General features: G+C 32.9%; 1 protein-coding gene across 2 annotated transcripts in view; it reads left to right on the top strand.

The window, feature by feature from the left end:
• LOC118189231 (FAST kinase domain-containing protein 2, mitochondrial-like) overlaps positions 1-22606 on the top strand; it is a 65913-nt gene that overhangs the window by 39298 nt on the left and 4009 nt on the right. For both annotated transcript variants that reach the window (XM_085827455.1, XM_035359807.2), the window contains exons 6-8: positions 3971-4201; positions 11820-11949; positions 20076-20190. In XM_085827455.1, coding sequence (XP_085683581.1) covers positions 3971-4201; positions 11820-11949; positions 20076-20190 — 476 coding nt within the window. The remainder of the gene's footprint in view (positions 1-3970; positions 4202-11819; positions 11950-20075; positions 20191-22606) is intronic.

The following is a 22606-nucleotide window of genomic DNA, read 5'->3' on the forward strand; positions in this document are numbered from 1 at the left end:
TCAAAATGACTGAGGATTTGCATTTAAAGCATTATAAAGCTGTTCTCTTGGGTTTGAATTTTTTATTCGCATTACAAAATGTAGAAGGTGATTAATTTTAAGAACTTTATCAAAACTAAGTAGAGGGAGAAATTTGATTTAAAGTATAGGCTTAAGTTGTACTTTAGAGTTGTGGAGCTGGACAGTTTTAAATACATTTAAGTTATAAGCATATAGTGCACAGTTAATTTTGTCAAGGTGACCATTAATGGGTAAACGTTTGATGACTCTCTCGATTTGTCAGATTTATGCTCATCAAAACTGATTTCATCATGATCAGATTTGAGCATTAGGTGCCAACCATTTTTTATTCAGATATGTGAGCCCATTTTCTCTTTAGTGCAAGTCCAATTAAAAGTTGTGGCAGTTAACAAGAGTTTGGAAAAGAGCTTATGTTTGCAGATTGGGAAACAATCAGAGTCATCTCTGTTGGCTAATTCAGTTTCACACATGCCAAAAATCCGTACAATTTTAAAATTTTACGAGATTTCATCAAATTTTATGAGAAGGCTTACCTTTTCTTTATCCATCTACATCTTTGGTTCATATTATCTTGAAAATCAGGTATGAATTCCTTGAGTAGCTTGCCATGTAAAAGCTGTATCGAAGTCCCAAATAATGAATACAAAGTCCGTATTAGCAGGTTATTTTCCTGTATTTTTCAATCTATTTGACAGGGTGATCTGCTCAGATGGAGTTTCGCAAAAATTGTAAAAGGAACAATGGCACATTTGGACTGCTGATTTCTTCCATACTGCTGTGACATAGATCGTTGTCTGTATGGGAAAAGGAACAGCTTCAGAGTAGCCATTTACTTCCATCATTTAAGAAATTTACCGGGAGGTAGTACATAAAAATTCCTTACTTTTATGCAGGGAAGTAAAGATTTAGATCCAACAATTAAGAATTTGTGTCAAGCTAACAATGAAGGGGTTAAGATGATGAATTTAACACAGTTACCATTTATCTTTCAATTTTTTAAAAATTATCCCGCTTTTTTTTTTCCCTGAATGAAAAGTTTCAAACGGTGAAAAATTAGTCGCATGGTGATATCCTAAATGAACGGTGATATGAAAAAAAGTCCATACGGTGAAAAATCCTTAATGGAATGTAAAATAGTAATAAAACTGCCACTTTCTTTATGAACACAGCGGCATGTAAGTTCATTTAAATATGGATCTAAAAGGTTTTGTGCTTTCTTTGATGTATTTAATTCGGCATTTGTACAAATTGCACAGTCTTAAAATTGTTTTGAGTTTGTGCAGTAGTATAACCAGTTCTGCATCTTTGAAAATTATCTACTGCTTGCTATTCTGTAAAAAGTAGGTTCTAAGTTTCAGTCACTTTTGCAAAATGCAAGAGAAAAGCAAAGAAAATAGCAATTAACTTGTAACGTTCTTGCAAAACCTAATTTGGCTTACTGATGATCAGGGTTACATAAAACCAAAGCAAAGTTCTTATGAGTGTGTTTTGATATGACTTGTATTTGTTATTGGTGGTAAATTGCATTATTTGCATTGTCAAAAATGTCAACAGCAAAATATTAAGTATCATGAATTATTACACAAAATTTAGTAATAAGATTGTTAAACCTTATCTTATTATTTTTTCTTATTCTTATTTAAAATTCTGGAGAAAAATGTCTCAAAACATGAAAATATGGAAGACTTTGTAAAACATAAGCATAGTTATTTTGAGGAGTTTAACTCTCTGAGCACCTCGTGTTTTGGGATTTTTCATGAACACCTGTATTTAAAGAGTCCTTATTAGCTAAATTTGTATATTTACTTACTTTAGTCTATTTTTATAGACTCAGATTTATTAAGATGACAGGTTAACAGGGTTCGTACAGTCCGTAAGAGTCCTTAAAAGTCCTTAATTTTTTTGGTCCTTAAAAGTCCTGAATTTCGGCCAAAATCAGCAGAAAGTCCTTAATTTTATTCATCTGAAATTTCTGTCTGTTTTTATGACTGCCATTTTGAGTGTTAGTTAGCATTTTGAAGGAATAGTTTTGGCAATTCACTGGCATATATGGTTACCTTTTGAATGGGTTATAATTTGTTCCTATTTCTAATATAAACGGTGGTATATTCAAGTTTCTAAGCAAGAAGTGAAACATAAGCATTTCGAAATTCATTTTTCCTAGTGAAGAGCTCTTAAACAACTTTTCACTTTTGGGGATGTGAATTCTTTTATTAAACGGTTCTAAATTTGGCGACTTATCAACATTTTGGCGATTTTAAGATCAGTTTCTATAGAAAAATTTTTACTCCCGAGATCTGTTAATTTTTCGGCAATAGTTTTTAAAACATTGTAACATTGATAAATTTCATTAAAATAATGGTAATATATTGAAATTATATTTAAAAAATAACATTAAAATAAAGCATTTTAGTTTTAGCAAACTAGTTTTAGCATTTTAGCAAACTTAGTTTGGCCAATGTAAATTATTTTCCTTGCCAGTGTGGTTTAATTTACATTGGCCAAACTAAGAGAGCCTTAAAATTTCGCGTCAAGGAACATGAGGCATATGTTAGAAAAAAGGAAACACAGAAGTCTTCTGTTGCTCAACATTGTTGGTCCGAAAACCACACTTTCAATTTTTCTGCTGCCAAAATTATTCAAAAAACATCTTCCATTGGAGAACTGGATTTTCTAGAGGCATTTCACATTCATAAAAATCTTTCCGTTCTAGTTAACGATCCTAATTCCAATCCAAATTTGCCTTCGGCCTTTAAAGAAATTATGTTTTAGTTCTGGTTTCACCAATAGATGGCACCACTTGCTTATTCTTGTCCAGGCTTTCTTATCTTATCTAATCATTATTTCCTATCTTGTTCATTTGAGGTTTTGCAGCTGAGGATGGTGGTTCGGTAAAACCATCGAAACTAGTCCTGTGAAAATTTTGGAAATATAACGCTGATTTTTGTTGTTTGGCTTCTAAATTAGAACCTTAATGTATATTAACTGGGTTACAACCCATGGAACTCTACACAAAGCTACGGCACTAACTGTGTCAGACAGAACCCAACTAACTTTCAAAACTTGCCAACCATGCCTACATAAGCCCTTTTAGGTTTCTTCCAATCAGCAGGTCTCTCTGTAGGCAAGCAGCAGCAGTGACAGCATCCAGTCTTTAGTTGTGAATCATGTTGATTATGATCTTACTTCTCATTTTAACCTATGCCGCTTGACAGAAAATCTACCTGTTATTTACTAAACCTCTGGATTTTGCAACTATATGACAAAATAAGATATTAAAAAAATAATAATAAAACTAACTGTTAATAAAATGTAAATAAAATGTCACTTATCTTCTTTCAAATATTTCCAACTATTATGAGTGTAAAATATTTAATGCTACTTGATAAATTTCATATAGTTTATTTTATTCTCAAACTTATCAATAATTATGTTAATTAATTAATATTTAATAATAATGCATCCTACTTACAGATATATTTTATTTTTAGGGTGGTATTACCAGTGCAGGATTTACGTGTAAGCTATACAAGCTATAACTTAGGGTCCCCAGAAAATTAAAATATAGTATAAATGGCTCCATATCTTAAATAGCTCAGGGCCTTATCAAGTATAAAACCAGCTCTGAGTATTACAAAAGTGAAGTTCAGGCATAGATAATAATTTTAATTGAATTTATTCAGTTCCCATTTGCTCATAGGTTCTTAATTTTTTTCATTAATGGTGCTTAAAAGTACTTAATTTCCGTGTGCAGAAATACACATTTCTGCACACGGAAATTGTTAATTAACGAACCCTGGTTAATAGAGCTTCTCTTAGAAAGATCTTTCAGATTACTTAGAGTGTTCTTCATATTCTTTAAAATTTGCCTCATGCCTTGTTACATATATATTGTTATGAAATTTTGCCCATTTGCAGCTTTCTAATTATTCAATTTATACTTCTTTAGGAAGAGCTGCAGAATTTGAAAGGAGTTTATTTTCTATCATGTGGGGTCTTGAAGTTTATGATCAAAACGAACAATTTTCTCTTCCTGATAGTATTATAAAAAAACTTACTCAAGGCATTTATCAAAGGCATGTAGATGCTGGATGTCCATTAGCAAAGTTCATCGAAAATGGACTTGGTGGATCGCAGTTCTTGCTGAGTGGTGTCTATACTCATGATGGCCATGTCATAGGTTTGTGAAATTTCGAGTTTTAAAGATTAGAATTTTTTAACAAGCATTTTAATATATTATTATTGATTCAGTAATTTTATTGAAATATATTCTATATAGTCATTTTAGGCATTTAATTTTGTCTTCATATTTTGTTACTTTAAATTTCATTGGAAAATGCTTGTTTTGTATTGCTCACAGTTTTGCCAAAAAAATCCTGGATTTAACTGTTTTTGAAAAAGTAACTATGTTACAATTACAAATACAGTAACAGTTTTTTCATGTAACAATTTTATTTAAAGGTGTGCATTTTGGAGGGTGAGGAAATCACTTAGTTAGTATACACTTTTTTTGTTGTTGTTGTTGCGAGATACTAATTTGTCACATAATTTCTTTTCTGAGTATTTTGAATGGAATAATGTGGATTTAAGTACATTTTATCTTTTAAGATTGTTCTTAAAAAAGGTATAAACTTTTTGAGTTTGAATTTAGATATATTACTAGAATTTTTTAGCTCATAATTTCTGTAATGTATAAATAAATACATTTGCCTTTAAGGCTAAATGCTATATGCTGAATGACTGTGTCTGCTAAGTGTAGGACTGAATGAACAGGATATTGGAACAAGTACAAGAATGTATCAAGCCAGGTATATAAAGTATAAGATAAATAATAATGTTAATAAAACCTGCTCTTTGAAAACTCGAGATTATAGTTTTAACACTTCGAGGAAGATGTGCTAAATACTGCATTATAGACATGTCCAAATAAAAGTGAAAGAGACTAAAGCTTTATCATTCTCCAAATCTCAAAACAGGGATTTTAAAACTTCTGGTAGGTGATTTAAAGTATCAAATTTAATTTGTGCAGTAGTTTCCAAATTAATGTGAAAAAGAGGAAATTTTCACATCACTTGATTTCCTGAATGTGGCAGGCCTGATTTACATTTGATATTTAACTGTGATTATACTCACCTATTTACTATTTTGTACTTTTAGGTGATTCAATGAGAGGTGCTATTAGGTGCTCTTGAGATAATTGTTGTTCTTTTAGGCTATATTATATGTTGGAAAAGTTGTACTGCAAGTTTTAAATGACTTTACTCAAAAGAAAAGAAGATAGTGACATTAAATGAACACTCTTCGATGATACAGAGAGACATTAATGAACTGTATGATGTAACTTAAATTCTGGTAGAAAAATTATTAGACAGTTTAACAACACAGGCAGTTTATCACCCTAGCAGAAAGGAAAGTTTGGGAGAAAGCAAAACACTTGTGTCAGCTACTAGCTAACTACCTCTGTTTTACTAAGGAAATCCAAATGAGTCCTAGAAACAGATTTAGCAAAATCAGAGATTCATGTTCACAAATCCACAGTTCATCATAGGCTACTAGAAGCTGGTTCGTAAGGCTGTCCATCCTTATAAAAAACAACTTCTAACTAAGGCAGTGGTGAAAAAGAGACAATCAAGGGAAGAAAATATGAAAAACAATGGGAAAACTTATTATCTAATGAAGCCCATTTCGCTGTGCAGGGTCAAAGGTCTTGCTTGCTATGTCAGGAAAACACACAGCGAGAAACTCTCCGTGAAACATATTGATGAGTGTGTAAAATACCCGTTAAGAAATTGTTTTGGGGCTGCTTTACTGTTCATGGGCTGTGGTCATTATTGCAAATTGATGGAATAATGAATTCTGACAAATATATTGAAACAATCAAAAGAAATGTACTAAGCTGAAGGAAATTTGGCCAGTGGTATATGGCATTTTCCAGCAAGACCTTGCTCTGTGCCACACGTTAAAAAAAGGAATAAAAAATTATTGAAGAAAATGATCTTAAGCTTTTAAGTTGCCAGGAAATTCACCCTACCTTCACCCAATCGAAAACTTTTGGGCATTTCTTCAGGAAAGGATGCACAAAATGAACTGAACAAGTAAAGAAGGATTCTGACTTCTTTTATTCAAGTATGATTTCTCGGTGATGAAGTAATGTGGCAAAACATAGTAAACCAAAAATTGCCAAAAATCTATCCCAAAACATGATGGTCACATTTCATACTAAATACCTAAAAATCAATTGTGTTAACATTAATTTACAAACTGTTTTATAGGTATTTATTCTTTAAAAAAAAATCTCTATCGTTTTAACTTCTTTTAAAAATGTGCAAATTAAGAATAAATTCAGTAATTTTATTTTCATATTAAAAAAGTATTCTGATTAAAATGTAGTGCTATTAAGCTTCGAGCACGCGCGCTTGGCAATTTTACATGAGAACGCACGCATCATATTTTTTAAAACCTCCGTTATTTTACCATTTTAAACACGAAAAATGACAGAAATGAGTGAATATTGATAATAAATTTGTTAAGAAATAAAATATTAATCTTATTATTCAAAAATACGAATATCACATTCAAATATAAGTAAATTATTTTAAAATTTGTATGTTAGTGAAACAGAAATGCAATGATGTATTTCATTATAGAAAATTTTTAATTTAATATTTAATAATTATATTTTAAAATCGAAGCTAATTTTAATATTCATCAAAGTATAGACAATGAAAAGGAAATCACCTTGGTAGGGGAAAAAAGTAAGTTTAGCATTACTTATTTCTGCAAGGAAATTTACTTCTTACTGGTTACAAAAACACACTTTAAACTAACTTTAATGTTTTTATTTATTTCCAAAAAACTAGAAATAAAAGAAAATAAGGAATGGAAATCGCTTGTTCTCCCGTCCAAAGGTTTCCTTTTCTTCATCAGATAATTCTTGAAGAATCTAAGCAAAATCAGCTTGTTGCAATATATATATATATATATATATATATATATTTTTTTTTTTTTTTTTTTTTGCCATGAAAAACGATATAAAATTTACAGAGCCAAATGTATTCAAATTAAAATAATACACTGCAACTAATAACACAAAATTACAAAATATTTTCCGAATTTTAAAACACAACCACGCGCGTGTCGTAATTCTTTTGAAAATGCTGCCACGTAGCACAAAAGCCCAGTTAAAAAAAGTCAAATGACTTCCTGTTGGCACATTCCATCATGTGGGGAAGGGTAGAAAAGAGGAATAGAAATGACATTCAGACGTCTCAGCTTCAATATGCAAAAAATGTGCATTAAAAACTGAATTTGTCATAAATTTTGCGCATACACGCATGTTGGAAGGTTAAGCAGATTAAAGTTACAGTTGTTTAGCATGTCCTGATTTATTAAAGAATTCCAAAAAGAGCCACACTTTTAATTTGAATTTTGCCAAATACACCCTTTCAAGCTCACTGGACATATATGTCCCAACCACTGCTCTATTTCAGTGGAGTAAGGCCTATGTTATGTTGTTATTTCACATCGATGTATTTCAATAATGGTTTGAGTATACTCAACTAATTTTGTCTGTAATAAACAGCAGATAATATATATTTTTGGTGTTACATGTGAGACCAGAACAAATGATAATCAGAAGGTGCCAGATCTGGAGAGTATGGTTGGTGTGGCAGTATATCCCATCCAAGCTGTAAAAGCATTTGGCAAGTTACCAAACTTGTATGAGGTCTTGTATTATCTTGGTGGAACACTATATCTTTTATATTGATCAATTCTTGTCTTTTATGTTTAAGCGAATCATTCAGTTTGTTCAAATGCATACAGTACACTTCAGAATTAATTATTGTGTTATCCAATAGAAGTTAAAAAAAAAGAAAAATACAATTTCTTTGAAATCCCACCAAATGGATAGCATCACCTTTTTTTTTATTAATGTCGTCTTTCAAAGGGCTTTGAGCCAATTCATCTTTTTTACTCCCTCATCTCCAGTGATGATGCACTTCAAAAATGGATCATTTTCTTGATGTTTGAGAAGCAAATTGCAAACATCAATGCGATGGCAAAAATTTCTTTCCGTGGGGAACGTGAGGACCCATATGTCGAGCTTCGAGATTAAACATGGGCATTTCAAATGATAATGAACAGTCGAATTCACCAAGTTTAATCTCTCAGCAATTTCACAAGTTGTTGCATCAATTAATGCCTTTATTGTGTCTTCATGAGCTTTAACTAACTTTCCAGAACATGGTGCATGTTTAAGGTCAAAAATGCTTGATTGAAATTTTGCAAAGCAGTTTTGACACTGTCCTCTCAGTACGTCTTCCCCTGCTTGAAAAGCATTTTTACCTTTTCGATAGTAAAAAAGTAAAATATGCTGAAAATGCTGTATTACACTTTCCAAATTGGAAAGGGCACCAACCAAAAATTACTTCGTAAAATCAATCAAATTTTTTGCATGAGCAAGCCTTGCTATATCATTTGTCATGATATATAATAATTATGCAGCTAAGATGTGAAGCTTCTGTGAAAAAATACACTAAAGCCTTCTGATGGGAAAAAAACGGAATTACTTTCTGAACAACCCAATACTATTTTCACTTCTTATTGTGATAAAGTTATATGTTGAAACTGACAAAATTACTATTGTAACAAGTAAAAATATTAATATTTAGCTATTGTATACATATTGGACACATGTGTCATAGTAGGGTTTTTAAATAGATTTTATATATATACAGCTCAGTTGTATTTTTGCAAGATAAAATTGACCCAGGCTGAACTTGAGTTCTTGACTGCCAGTTTTGAAGAAGTAGAATCACTTGCATTTGATTCACTGGATTCAGACTCTTTGAGAAAGGTTAAATAGGAATATAACTGCAAAAAATGTTAAATAGGAATATACACTGCTGGACACCGTAATTGCAACAGCCTGAAGGAAGGATGCAAATAACATGAAATTTACAACATGCATTAGCGGAGGTGAGATATGCAAATGATTACAATTTCAGTGCAGACGCACATCACGCGTGCCTGTGGCACACTTCAAACCGCTATTTAAGGCTTGGAGTTTTTAACGATTTCAAGTTCGGCAATTGTGTTTTTCTTCTGTTTTTTTTTTTTAAAAAAAAAAGATCAATTATGCCTCGTAGTAAACAGCGATCATTGTTTGATCAAGTATCTGAGTTCGACAGAGGAAGGATAGTGGCCTACCAAGAGTGTGGATTATCTTTCAGGGAAATCGGTAGTTGTGTTGGACGAAACCAAACAACTGTGATGCGGATATGTGACCGTTGGATGCAGGAGGGTACACCGGACCGACGTGTTCGATCGCATCCACCTCAGTGCACCACTTCACGTGATGACAGGAACATTGTATGCATGACAGTGACGGATCGCTCAGTCACATCACGAACCATAGCATAGCACATTCAGTCTGTAACACATCATCCAGTGTCTGAGCGTACCATTCGACGCCATTTACAGCAGAGTGGTCTGTTCGCAAGACATTCATTGCTTCGTCTACCCTTGACGCAGAACTACAGACATCTCCGCCGCCAATGGTGCGATGAAAGAAGGATGTGGACGGCAGAATTCAATGAAATTGTCTTTACTGACGATTCATGCTTCTGTCTGCTACATCACGATGGTCGGATTTGAGTCTGGAGACACCTTGGGGAGAGGATGCTGAACAGCTGCGTTATGCACTGCCACACTGGTCCTGCACCTGGTATTATGGTATGGAGCGGTATTGGATATCACTCTCGCACTCCTCTAATACGCATTGCCAGTACTTTAAGCAGCCAGCGCTACATCTCTGAGGTGTTAGAGCCAGTTGTCCTTCCTTACCTTCAGGGCTAGCCCACAGCCATATTTCAGCAGGATAATGCGCGACCACACTTGGCACGCATTGTCCAAGGGTTCTTCGTCAATCGCCAGATTGAATTGCTTCCCTCGTCGGCTCGCTCTCCAGATCTTTCGCCAATAGAAAACATGTGGTGCATGGTTGCTGAACGATTGACCCAGATTACATCCCAAGCTGCCATACAAGATCAACTTTGGCAACGTGTGGAAGCTGCTTGGTCTGCTGTACCCCAAGAACACATCCAAAGTCTCTTTGAATCAATGCCGAGGCATGTGGCAGCGGTGATCTCCAACAATGGCGTCTACTCGGTCTACTGATTCTGGAAGGAACCACACTTCACAGAAGTCTATAAATTTAATCATTTGATACTTGGTCAACATGTTATCTACTAAATAAATTTTGTTGTGATATCTTTTGTCTTTCTTGGTGTTGCAATTTGAGTGGCCAGCAGTGTATATGCAAAAGAGGTTAAATAAGAATATAACTGGAAAAATATGTCTGATTTAAAAATAAAAATCAAAGAATGATTTTAGATATAATTTAAGTATATAATTAATCTGTAGAAAAAAGAAACAGCTTATCATATTCAAAAAGGATGTGTCAAACAAGTATGTTAGCATGGTGCAGTACTGTGTATCTAGTGTAAGTGCAGTACTGTGTAAGTCATTAATAATCTTCAAGACATTAATTCTTAGACATATAAGACAGCTTCAAAACAAGATGCAAGTGAGAAGGATCGCAGGGTGTGTGAAATTTATGCAATAGATTCATTGCATTGTATGCAACATGCACCGACGATTCTTTTCCCGAAAATTTTTGAATAATTTAATGCTCACTACTTGTTAGGTTTTTTTATTGCCTTTAATGGGCTTATGATGAGGCCACCAACAAAACCTTGGTGGGTCTAAGATTGAGTATGACTGTCGTAAACCAAGAGGGAACGCTGTGAAACATGGATATCATCTTGTTGACAAGACAGATCTATAATTTTGCATAAAAATATATTGAAGAATGTAATTTAGCCTTGCCATGCGGTATTAGTCGTGCATGTTTCAAGAATGTCTTTGACCTTGATCAAGCTGTGTTTTTTGATGTCGTAGTGACAGAGATCATACTCATGAAAGTTGCCATATATTAAAACCTCCGAATACTGTGCATTGTATTGTGAGCTTATGATTTAAATGGCACAAGCATCAAATGTAATGTTTCCCTTCTCTGAATGATTATATCCTTCTTGAGGCACCCTAATTTCTATTTGTTTCCATCATCATCTTCTTGAGGAATCATTTCCATATGTGAAAAGAATGTCCACTCTTTTCACATGTGCTGTTTCCCCAATTATTATTTTTCATATTACTATTAAAATCTTGATTCTTTTCTGTAAACACCTGCAAAAGTTCACACCTTAGATACAGAGTGCTTATCAAAGTAAGTCCAGTAATAAGAAATATGTTCACATTTGCAGTACATGTTTATCAAACATGATCTTAAGTATGACTGCTCATAATTATTATATCTTGCACCTGTCATTCGACTTCACCTATTTTCATGCTGGAAATAGCAGCCAGAAACTTAAAACTAAAGTTATAACTAACTAAAGTTTTAGCATTTCAGTTTATATTGGTGTGACTAAATAAAAACTCATCTTTTTTGGTTCCAGTCTTTTTCAATAAAGTTTTTATACCAGAAATTAATTTTTAATAGTTTATCATATATTATTATAAAAAAGTAAATGTTTACTCTATATGTCAAACTAAAATGCTGTTATAAGTTATATGACTGTTCTGTTCATAATCCTTAAAAAAATCATTGGAGTTGTACATTATTAAAAAAATATAAAGAGAACTTTTGAATGCTTATATTAGAACAATATAATTTCTGTACATAATGTTTTATTTTGATAGATCACATTCACATAATATTTTATTTTTAATAGATCACATTGTTGCCATGAGGAGTGGAAATTATCCCGTTTCTATACAAAAATCACTTTCTTCTGCACCTGAAAAATATTACCAGAATATAGTTTTTGTTGAAGATATTGATCTCCCACTTGATGCTAGAATGTGAGTGCATTAATTTGATGTTTTAGTAGTCATATTTTTCATGTACCATTTGTAATAATTTTATTATTTTGCATATATTGTGAACAAAAATGGATTCCCATCCCTTTAAACGGTTGTTGAGATACATAACTTTATTTTGAGAGCTGTGTGGATATTTTGCAATAGAAGTAAGTCTACTCTTCCCCTTGCAAGGAGACTTTTTATAAAGCATACGAAGAACAGAGGAAACATATTTGCTATTCAAACTGATTGATCATCAGTTTAGGGGACAATCATTTATTGTTGGTAAATCCAATAGGTACTAAAAGTTCTTGATTTGAAGCTTTCAAAAGTATTCTGCTTTAAGTACAAATATTTGATCAATGAATTCAAAATAAAATTTTTATGTTATTAAAAAAAATTTTTTTATTAAAAAAAAGTGTTGTATAAGATATATTCTAAGAAAAACATAGTGTTTAATGATGTATTGCAGCACTGTTGTCATTTTCAACCTTCTGATATTTTATCTGTGTATCTCCATTTCAGAAACATGGAGCATTTCTTTCAGAAATTCTTAGGAACTACTGAATAATTTCTTTAGTGACTTTAATTTTGGTTAATTTTGTAAACAATATTTGTTATTCCAAGAAAGTTGAATTAAGAAGAATAAATATTAAGAAAAATGAAGAAGAATAAATATTAAGATGGATCAAGTTCTAAAAGGGAGTTCTTATTGCATATGTGTGTGTATGATGAAATATTTGGACCAAACTTCGCATGTTTCACTGCGGCTTGTTCCCTAAATACTAAATCACATGACTCAGGGACTGTATTTCCCTTAGCTTTATTTAATTACACTAGTTCTAAATATGAAATAAGTAATACAAACTAAGTGAGCCATTCTACATGGCTGTCACAAACACAAAAACTCTTACCAAATACTAGTCTTGTTGCCACATGCAAAAAGTAGAAACAAAGAAACTTACGCACTTCTGCAATAATAAATCATAGATTCATTTATCTTCAATATTCAGTGGAAGTGGACTGGTGATTCAGCCATCAAATAGACAAATTAAGTGATCTTAGATTTTATGCATTACTCACAATACTTGCATGAATGGCCCCTGTTTAAATCTTAGTGGATTTCAACAATTGGTGATTTTTGCAACTCCTTATTCTGTAATGAAAATACTATTAATAAAACATAAAATAAAACTAATACGAAATGCAAAAATATTAGATATGATGCAGTTTCCAGTTTTTAGTGTGTGTAGGAAGGAGGCACAATGTCATGATAGGTCGTTTTATGATACCATGAACAGTTTTAATATTAACAAGTTTGACTGTGTGATCTGAGCCTGGATTTCACAGTAATTCTTCCTAACTGCTATATAAGTGGTGGAAGGTTGGCTTCTTTGTGAGAACCAAATCATTGACTTTTTTGCCACTTTCATCTTTGCTTGTTGAAAAATGAACTGTCTTGCATGCCATCGGTCAAGATGATTCAAGGAACTTAGATCTTACTCAGGTATGGCAGTTAAAGACATTCCTACTAGGACATGACCAAGTGTTAATGCAGTTAAATCATTTGGGTCAGGCGATATTGAATACAATGGCCTAGAGTTGAGATGAGCCTCAGCTTGCGCTATCAGAGTTTGAAATTCAGGATATGTCAGCACAGTATCACCAACAGTTCTCTTTAGATAAAATTTCATTGGCTTTGACATTTAATTCCCATACTCCACCAAAATGGGGTGTTGAAGGTGGATTAAATATCCATTTTATTTGCTCTAGAGACAAAAAGTCATGAATTTCTTGATTCTGCTTTCACTGCAAAAAGTATTTTCTAATTTCTTTCTCTGCACCTTTAAAGTTAGTACCGCAGTAGCTGTAAACCACAGTTCCTCTTGAAATAAATTGTTTTAATGCTCTTAAAAATGCCTTTGTTAACTGATTGCTTCAAGATACAAAGATTTGATTACAAAGCACACAGATAAACACACATAGCATTTAAATGAGTTTTGTCTATGAAATCAAAGAAATGGTCACAATTGTGTTACTGTAGGTGCTGATAGGTCAGCCATTATTTGACTTTCCAGTTGAGCTCTATGTTTGCAGCAAACTCTTGTTTTTACTAATTTTTGAATAACAGATCTAGCAGCTGTGATCCAAAATTGCTGTCTGACTAAAAGAAGTTCTGTTACTGCATGCAGATACTTCTTATGAAAGTGTCTAATTATGATTTTTATCAGATTGTCTTTTGAAGGTAATAAAATTGGATGTTTTTCATTCTCTGATAGATGCAGGTTTTTCAGTCTTCCTCCTACTCGTAACTGTTATTATCTAAAAGTGGACACAAGTTAAGGAGATATATTTCTGTAGGTAAATCTTTTCCCATCTACAAACACTGAATTTCTTTGCTGAAGTTCAGTCGTTGTAGTATTCAAACAGAGTCTTGCAGCTCGAATTTCATTCCTAGATAAAGATGAAGTATTTCTCTCTAGATGTGACAGCCTTGAATTTGATACAAATCTTAATATTCAAGCATACACAGAGTTGCCAACTCCCCTGATTTAGGCAGGAGACTCTTGATTTCTGATCGTTCTTCCGCCAACCCGTTTGCGACATATTTCTCCCGATTTTTCTTATATTCAAAATTTTCATGATTTTTATGTATCTTGGCTTAATACTTCGTTATTTGCACCAAAAAAGTGATTTGGGGTGTCACTTGGTTTTTTTCTATATTAAATCTAAAAGAAAACCAAGGTTGTTTCATCAGTGAGAAATTATGGCACGTTTAAGGGGCCAATGTCTCAGACATGTGCTTACACAAAAACACAAGGACAATTTAAATTCTGTTGGATTTTTTTTTTTTTTTTTTTTTTTTTTTTTGGAAACAAAAGACCAAAGGGGTTTTAAATACAGAATGCCTGTTCTCTGCCTTTTTACTGGAATCGGATAATCGGAAACTGCCGCTGCATCAGATAATGTTGCAGCTTTATTTAGAAAAATGTCTCCCGATAGATACAAGATACTTTTTGAATATATTTCCCATTTTACTTCATTTAGTCATGAAAGATGGTTTTGATGTTGCAACTGATAAATTGCAGTCGTAATTTTGAAGTTTACAATTAGAAAATTTGGATAATGTTATAAAACTATCTAGGATTGGCACCCAGTGGAGTTTAATTGAAAAACTGAAAGGTGCTAATGGAATTTTAAAGTATTGTGAACTGTCTAAATAATGTTGGCCTTTCTGACAATTCACCATAGTAATGCAGAGTGTTAGAGGATTTTCAGTATTTTTGCAAAAACAAGGACTAAATTTAGAACTAACATTAGTAATGGCACATTAGAAAAACTTTAATTATCAAAAGCAGGCCTATATGGTGATTGCTACGAGCAAAATTCTGAAGTTTCTTTTTTAATGAAAGCAAAATCTGCTACTGTTCATAACACTTCTACAAAAACTTATTTAAGTTTTTTTATTATTATTTTAAAGATGCAAATCATAAAAGTGTTTTTATAAGTATTTTTGTACTGTTTCCATTTAAGAATTAGTAACTTAACTTTCAGATATTAATTAGTAACTATTTCAGTTAATTCATTAGTAAAAAATGTATATTTTTATCATTTAAAATATCTTTTCATCTTTGATAGAAATTTCATGATTTGTGAGTGTGTCCTAGGTTGGCAAGTATGCATTGTAACGTCGAAAATGAGGATATAAATGATATAACAGTAATTTCCTGTAGAGGTTCAAAATCTACAAATTATACTGTTTCATGTGCTTGTAGTTATACCTTTTAATTGATAGGAGTATGTGTAGACAAGGAAACTTGATTGCAGTTTAACCAAGGAGGTCCATTCCACCACAATTCATGAGACAGTAGTTCTGCAGAAAATAACCCATGGGAAGCACAATCAGCAGAATTTACTTTTCTGTCAACACGACTCCGATTCTGGGCTGGTAAGATGGTTTGTATTTCAGAAACTCTCTTAGGTATGGATACTTGCCACCATTCAGAATCTGACTTCAGCCATGACAACACCCAAATGTGCACCAAATCAAATTGTATAGCTAATGTGGCTCTGACAGCGTAAATCAAGTATACCACTAATACTGCTGCTCATAATTCTAGTATTGGAACTGTGATAGGTTTCAGTTGTACTACATAAGTTTTATCTGTTACAAATTTAACGCAGATATCAAAGTTGTTATATGTTTTGACATAAATAACTGCTGCATAGCCTTTTAGGTATGTCACAAAATTCACGAAGTTCACATCAAGAATAATCATATAACTGTATTTTTCTAGGTACATTTATAGAATTTAAAAGTTTAACTTCTGTACATAAACCTCTCCAATTTTGATCAGTCTGTTCTGGTATAGAATCGTCTCATAACAAATGTAATTTCCACAAATGCTGAAGGATTTAGTGAGAATTACAAAAGGAACTAGCCACTCCAGTGGATCAAATAACCTTGATGCAAATGACAAAATAATCCTTTTTGTTAAAACACCTTGATAATCTGTTACACTGAAATTACATTTGAATTCATCATTGTCAGAATGCCATTCCAATCCCAGAACTTTTAATGTTTTACCTTCTATTGCATGACGAATGTTTGTTAAGCCAGCATTTTTTAACAATGATGTTTCACTTGTTGACCATTTATGGAGCTCAAAGCCACCCTTTTTAGCCTTTGCTGCAATTCATCTATCAACGCTATACCTTCCGGGTGGATTATCCTTAACACTGGTTAGTACATCATAAATGTAAAAATCTCTTAAAACTGCATTCTTTGCCTTCGGAAAGTTCAGTCCTTCATCAATCGCTAACTGACTCAAAACGTTGGTTGCAAGATATGGAGCAGCTGCAATTCCATATCCGACAGTGTTTAAATTACAGACTTGTGTTTGTTGATTGGAGCTATCTCTCCTTAATAACACATCATTTAATAAGTCCCAGGACTAACTGACGGATGGTGTAGTAATATCAACTTAACTTCGTTGTTCGAAAGAACTAACCTTCAAATGACATGTGTCTGATTTGCATGGCATTCAGACCGGAACTAGCAAAGCTACTGTGGTGAAAGTGGTTGTGCATTTGTGGACAAAATGGAGAAAAACGAATTTCGAGTGTTGATCAAACATTGCTATTTAATTGGGCAAAAATACCATCCAAGCTCAGCAATGGCTTGAAAAATGTTATCCAGATCTGCTCCATCAAAAACAACCATTTGAAGTTAGTATGCTGATTTCAAGCACGGTCGCATGGATACAAATGATATGGCATGCTCAGATAGGCCAAATGAAGCAGTCACTCCAAAAAATGCGAAACAATTGTTGAAAATCGCTATGAATGACCGCAAAGTGAAAGTTCGTAAGATTGCTGAGATGGTAAACATATCAACTGGAAGTGCATATACAATTTTACATGAAAAGTTGGGCATGAAAAAAGTATTTTCCAAATGGGTGCCGCATGTGCTCACAATGGAACAAAAGCAACAACAAGTCGAAGATTCACAGAGTTGTTTGTCGCTGTTTACTCACAATAAACAGGATTTCTTGCGTCGGCATGTGACAATGGCCAAAACGTGGATCCATTATTTCACTCTGGAGTGGAAGCAACAGTCAGCTGAGTGGCGTGCAACCGGTGAAAGCCGTCCGAAGCATCCAAAAACCCAACGGTCAGCTGGCAAAATCATGGCATCAGTGTTTTGGAATACGCAAGGTGTAATTTACATTGACTACCTTGAAAAGGGACATCTATCAATAGCACATATTACAGTGAGTTATTGGTGTGTCTAAAGGACAAAATCGAAAAAAAAAAAAAAAAAAAGATTGCACATGAAGAAGAAAAATTATCTTCCATCAAGACAGTGCCCCGTGCCACAAGTCAATGCATACACTGGTTACATTGAACAAGTTGGGCTTCACTCTGCATTCCCACCCACCATACTCCCCAGATCTAGCTCCCAGCAACTACTGGCTGTTTGCTGATCTGAAATAGATGCTCCGGGAGAAAAGATTTGGCTCGAATAAGGAAGTCATCGCTGCCACTGAAGCTTATTTTACGGACAAGGACAAATCGTTTTACAGGCATGGTATCGAAAAGTTAGAAAAGCTTTGCAATGATTGCATAGCTCTTGATGATGATCATGTTGATGAATAAATGTGAATTTTGTGAAATGTATGTTGTTTTCTTTGTTAATCCTGAGACTTATTGAACAATGTGTTATTTTCTGAAAATCTTGTTTCTTTTTTGTGAACTTTTATTTGTCTCTACATAATTTAAATATCAGCGGTTATTGTAATGTTATGAAGTCTAAATCTTAATAATAAAATCATCTTGTGTTTGTGGCCTATCATAAACCCTCTGAGCGGCCAGGGTTTTCGCTAAGAAAGCACAGATTTCCCAAAACTACTATGAGAAGAATTTTTTTTTTTTTTTTTTTTTTATTATTTTAATCTAAAAACTCTCCTGGTATTTCATACCTGGATTTGTTTTCTTTTGATATATTGCCTTAATTTTTTTGGCATATTTTAATATGCACGTATATATAACCTTCTTACAGATATTGCAAAAAATATTCTATTCCATATATATATATGGCCTTGCCGATTAGAGGGTTAATGTATCATTTAAAGAAACACCTTATTTTTATTTATTTATTGTTATCTTTACTTCTAACTAATTAATCTAGGTAAAACAAAACTGCTTACCTTGTCCCAATGGGTTCTGCCAGGGCCACTGGTTGAAATTGATTTCTTCTGTGCATCTCTATCTGCAAAATCTTGAAGGGAATAATCCATAAATAATAAATACTTTCTTTACACAAACATATTTAATGAAGACGCAAACAGGTTACCGAATATTTACATAATGAAAAGTGTTTAAATGTGGCACGACGTAGCGTGCGACTTCTCAGTTCCGAGTTCTCGTGCGATCTCTAAATGAGAGTTCATAGTTCGAGATGACGTCACTCAGCCATCGGATCTCAGCAAGAGTTGAGTTGCAACACATCTGTAGTTGTTTTAGCACACTCATCAAAGATGACTGTCAATTTTGGTTCTTAACACCAAAACTGACAGATTCCTTCAATATGAAGTGATGTGGGATTTAATAGTATTTATTCTGTAATTCATAATCTGTGTTTGATACAAATTTTACATGTCCCAGTGAAAAATATTCTTTCATAAACTGAATATATTGGTTGTAAATTTCTGGTATGGATGAGAGTCCTTCTCTAAATATTGAAATCTTCTGTATGTCTTTCATGGAAATCACCTAAAACATCATTGTTATGTTTGAATGGTAATGCAACTGAATAATGCTTTATCTCTAAAGTGAGAACTTTCAAAATGTTCTTCACAAAGTTTTCCTTCATTTGTTAAAGATTGTACGTCAAGAAATTTTTTACAACTCCCAGAAAGAATTTGCTAACTCATCAGTTTCAGTTTGACCACTGCCTTAAAATAGCATTAACCCCCTGATTGGCATAACCACATTTGTTCGGTCATGAGATGTTTGGTATATATTAGTTTATAATTTAAAATATTTTACTTTTTTACTTAACTTTAATGATGTGAATATCATCTTAATGAATGAAAGTTTATGAAAACAGATACTAAATTTAACAAATTATTAAAATTAGCTGAAGATTAAAAACAGTTTATGAAAACAGAGTCTAAAATTAGTGTATATTATAAATATGTAGCTATTAAATGCAGTTTTGATGCAGGTTTTCATAAGCAGATCCCAAAACCCATGCTAGTGAATGATCTGTACTTGATAACTGAATTATGCTAATGTATTTTGGTAACTGCATTACTCCAAAATGTTATCCAGATTTACATTTCTCTGATACACTCGTTTGTAGCTATGCCATCAAACTTCTGAAACAAAATGTGACAAATCCAGAATATATTGAAGACTGTATTCTTGGAATATGTGGAATGGCTTAGTATATGGATGCATTCATCTTTGACTTTTTGTGTGTGTGTGTGTGTGTGCAGTGAGGAATTTAATACATAAATAATATAAATTTAAAATTTAAAAAGTATATAGAATAGATTTAATTGTGTTTATACATTTTTTTCCTAGAATACTTGTAAAAAAAATTGATTTATATGTTTTAGTGTTGCTGTCATGGTCACATATGATGAGCAATATTGTAAGGATCCTGAAGTACTACGAGGATGGATGGATATAAAAATTAGAAGCTTAGCAAAGAGAGACTATTCTCCTGTTATAGTAAGTCTAGTTATATAGTAATACACTTTTATACATCATTCATAGTATATGTAATTAAAAATTTTAATTAATTTTTTTTTCATACTACAAAACAGGGACCATTTTTAAATTTCCATTTTATCATTAGTATAAAATTGTTTGCGAAATATTTTGTGGGTGAGGTAGTAAATTTCTAAGAGCTCATTTTAGTTATCTTTGTAAATAAACATCTGGTATGTTAACTCATTTAACCCCCCTGAAACATAATTAAGTGTATTATCTAGAATTAATTGTAATAAGTCAAATAATGATTATAGTCAGTTTAGGTTGCAGGTTACAATATGTTAATTCTGGAAAATATGTTAAAGTTTTGGAAAAGAGGGAATAATGTTGTAACAGTAATGAATGGACTGCTTGGGGTTAAAAAAAAAATTGAAAACCAATACACCCCATGCATTTGTGCCATCTCGGTACTTAGCTCTTAAATCCTTTTTGAAAAATGTAAATGTGCATTGGTTTACGTATTTCTTTACAGAAATGCATAAACCAATGCACATTTTCATTTTGTATGTGTCGGTAAATCATTGTGCCTATTAATTGTTTTTAATGGTCTGAAGAAAAAGAAGTTATAAGCCACCAAGCCAAGTTTGTGTGACAGATGAAAGACCACTATCCAACATATTTGTTGATTGCAGGTGTTAAATATAAGTGCAGAGGCCACCTATTATTTAGCCTGAGTAAGTAGGTATAGACCCCTTACACTAGCTATCAAGATTAACAATGCCTTCCTGGGGCCACAGTGTCTTTCTGGTGCTAAGGTGCGGCTGACATCGCAATGGTGCCACCAATTGATTTATATTCAGTAGTTACACGGCTGTTACATAATTGAAATTACACCATTGCTAACATGATTAGATTGAGCATGTGCAGCCTATGGTTACATTATTATTTGCTGCGATTGGATATTTTATGATTTTGAAAATAGATTACCTGAACAACAATTCATACACTTTATGCGCATACAGATGGTATGAATTCAGTGGTTACAGTGGGATTACATTAAAACATAATTCATTTTATTTACACACAGTAGCTTCCATATGATGACACTAATGCTTAATACAGTCAAAAGTCGTTAATCCGGACTCATCGGGACTTCGGCGATTCCGGAATATCGATTTTTCCGGATTATAGATCATCAGTTTAAATCTCGTAAGATGGCATGCAGAAATTCTAAAATAAAAAATATGAAACCGTAATTTATGAAATAGAGAACAATTATGATCTAAAGGGTATCAAAATTTGCAAAATGAAAAAGCTTAATATTTATTTGTTTACTTTATTAAACATTTCTTTCAATGTAAGTTGTTTATAAGTTTTGCTTCGTTTCATGTGATAATACTTTCTCTTTAATTCTATTAAACAGACATAATTTCTTGTTCAGTTACAAAGTTCCGCCGTTCAAGTCCTCTAATTGCTGTGTCAAGAACACCGACTAATTTCTCAATCGAAATTTTTTTGTTTTCAATAACCTCTGTCACTTTTCTTCGCTATCGGAAGCGAATTATAATGAGGAGGAACTTGTTTTAAATCATATCAAAGACGGAGCATATCGAGATGAAATACTACATTTGGTAAGGAATTATAAGCCAAATAAAATAAAAACATCTGCGCTGAAGATAAGGATAGTGCTGACAAATCAACTTCCAATTCATTAGGCGCCCGCCGCCGAGCAGTGTGAAATTGATAAACAGATTTCGGATTTCAAAACATACTTTTGCTTTAGATCCTTTACATATTAACAAATATATATCGGAAATTCTATTTGATATAATCGAAAGTTTAAGCTTACTTTTATAAAATTGCTCTTACAGTCTGCAAAAAATAATAAGCCAGATGCAATTCGAAAATTAAGGAACAGCGCAATCATCAACATTAACTGAAATAGATAATTAGATAATTTTAGCTTATACATCCATTATACATAAAATGCGCACGCGAAAACATATTCTGCACTTGCGCACACTCATATGCGCAGTCGTAAAAGGTCTTACGCGCACGCGTGAACGCCTCTGCACATGTGTCAACGTGGCGCATGCGCAGAAAGTTTTTAGTTTTGATGTCCGGATTATAGATCATTCCGAATTATGGGTGTCCGAATTAACGACTTTTGACTGTACTGACCTTTTTGGACTGGTAGCGTAAGTAGGTAATTTGTGAATTGGCATTCAATTGAAGCATTCAATAAGCAAACTAGAATGTGCAGTTCATGCGTTTTGTTTACTTATGCACTGTGTACACACAATGGTTACAATAGGATTACGTGGATGCTTGAAGTATACATTATATGTAATTGTTACAATAGTATTACACTATTGCTTAAATATAGTTATGTTTTGTATTCACTTATGCAGTGCATGCACACAGTTATTACACT

The sequence above is a fragment of the Stegodyphus dumicola genome, chromosome 12 (genome assembly GCF_044657685.1).
Source record: "Stegodyphus dumicola isolate Sdum_Otavi_A_Nest chromosome 12, ASM4465768v1".
Classification (NCBI taxonomy): domain Eukaryota; kingdom Metazoa; phylum Arthropoda; class Arachnida; order Araneae; family Eresidae; genus Stegodyphus; species Stegodyphus dumicola.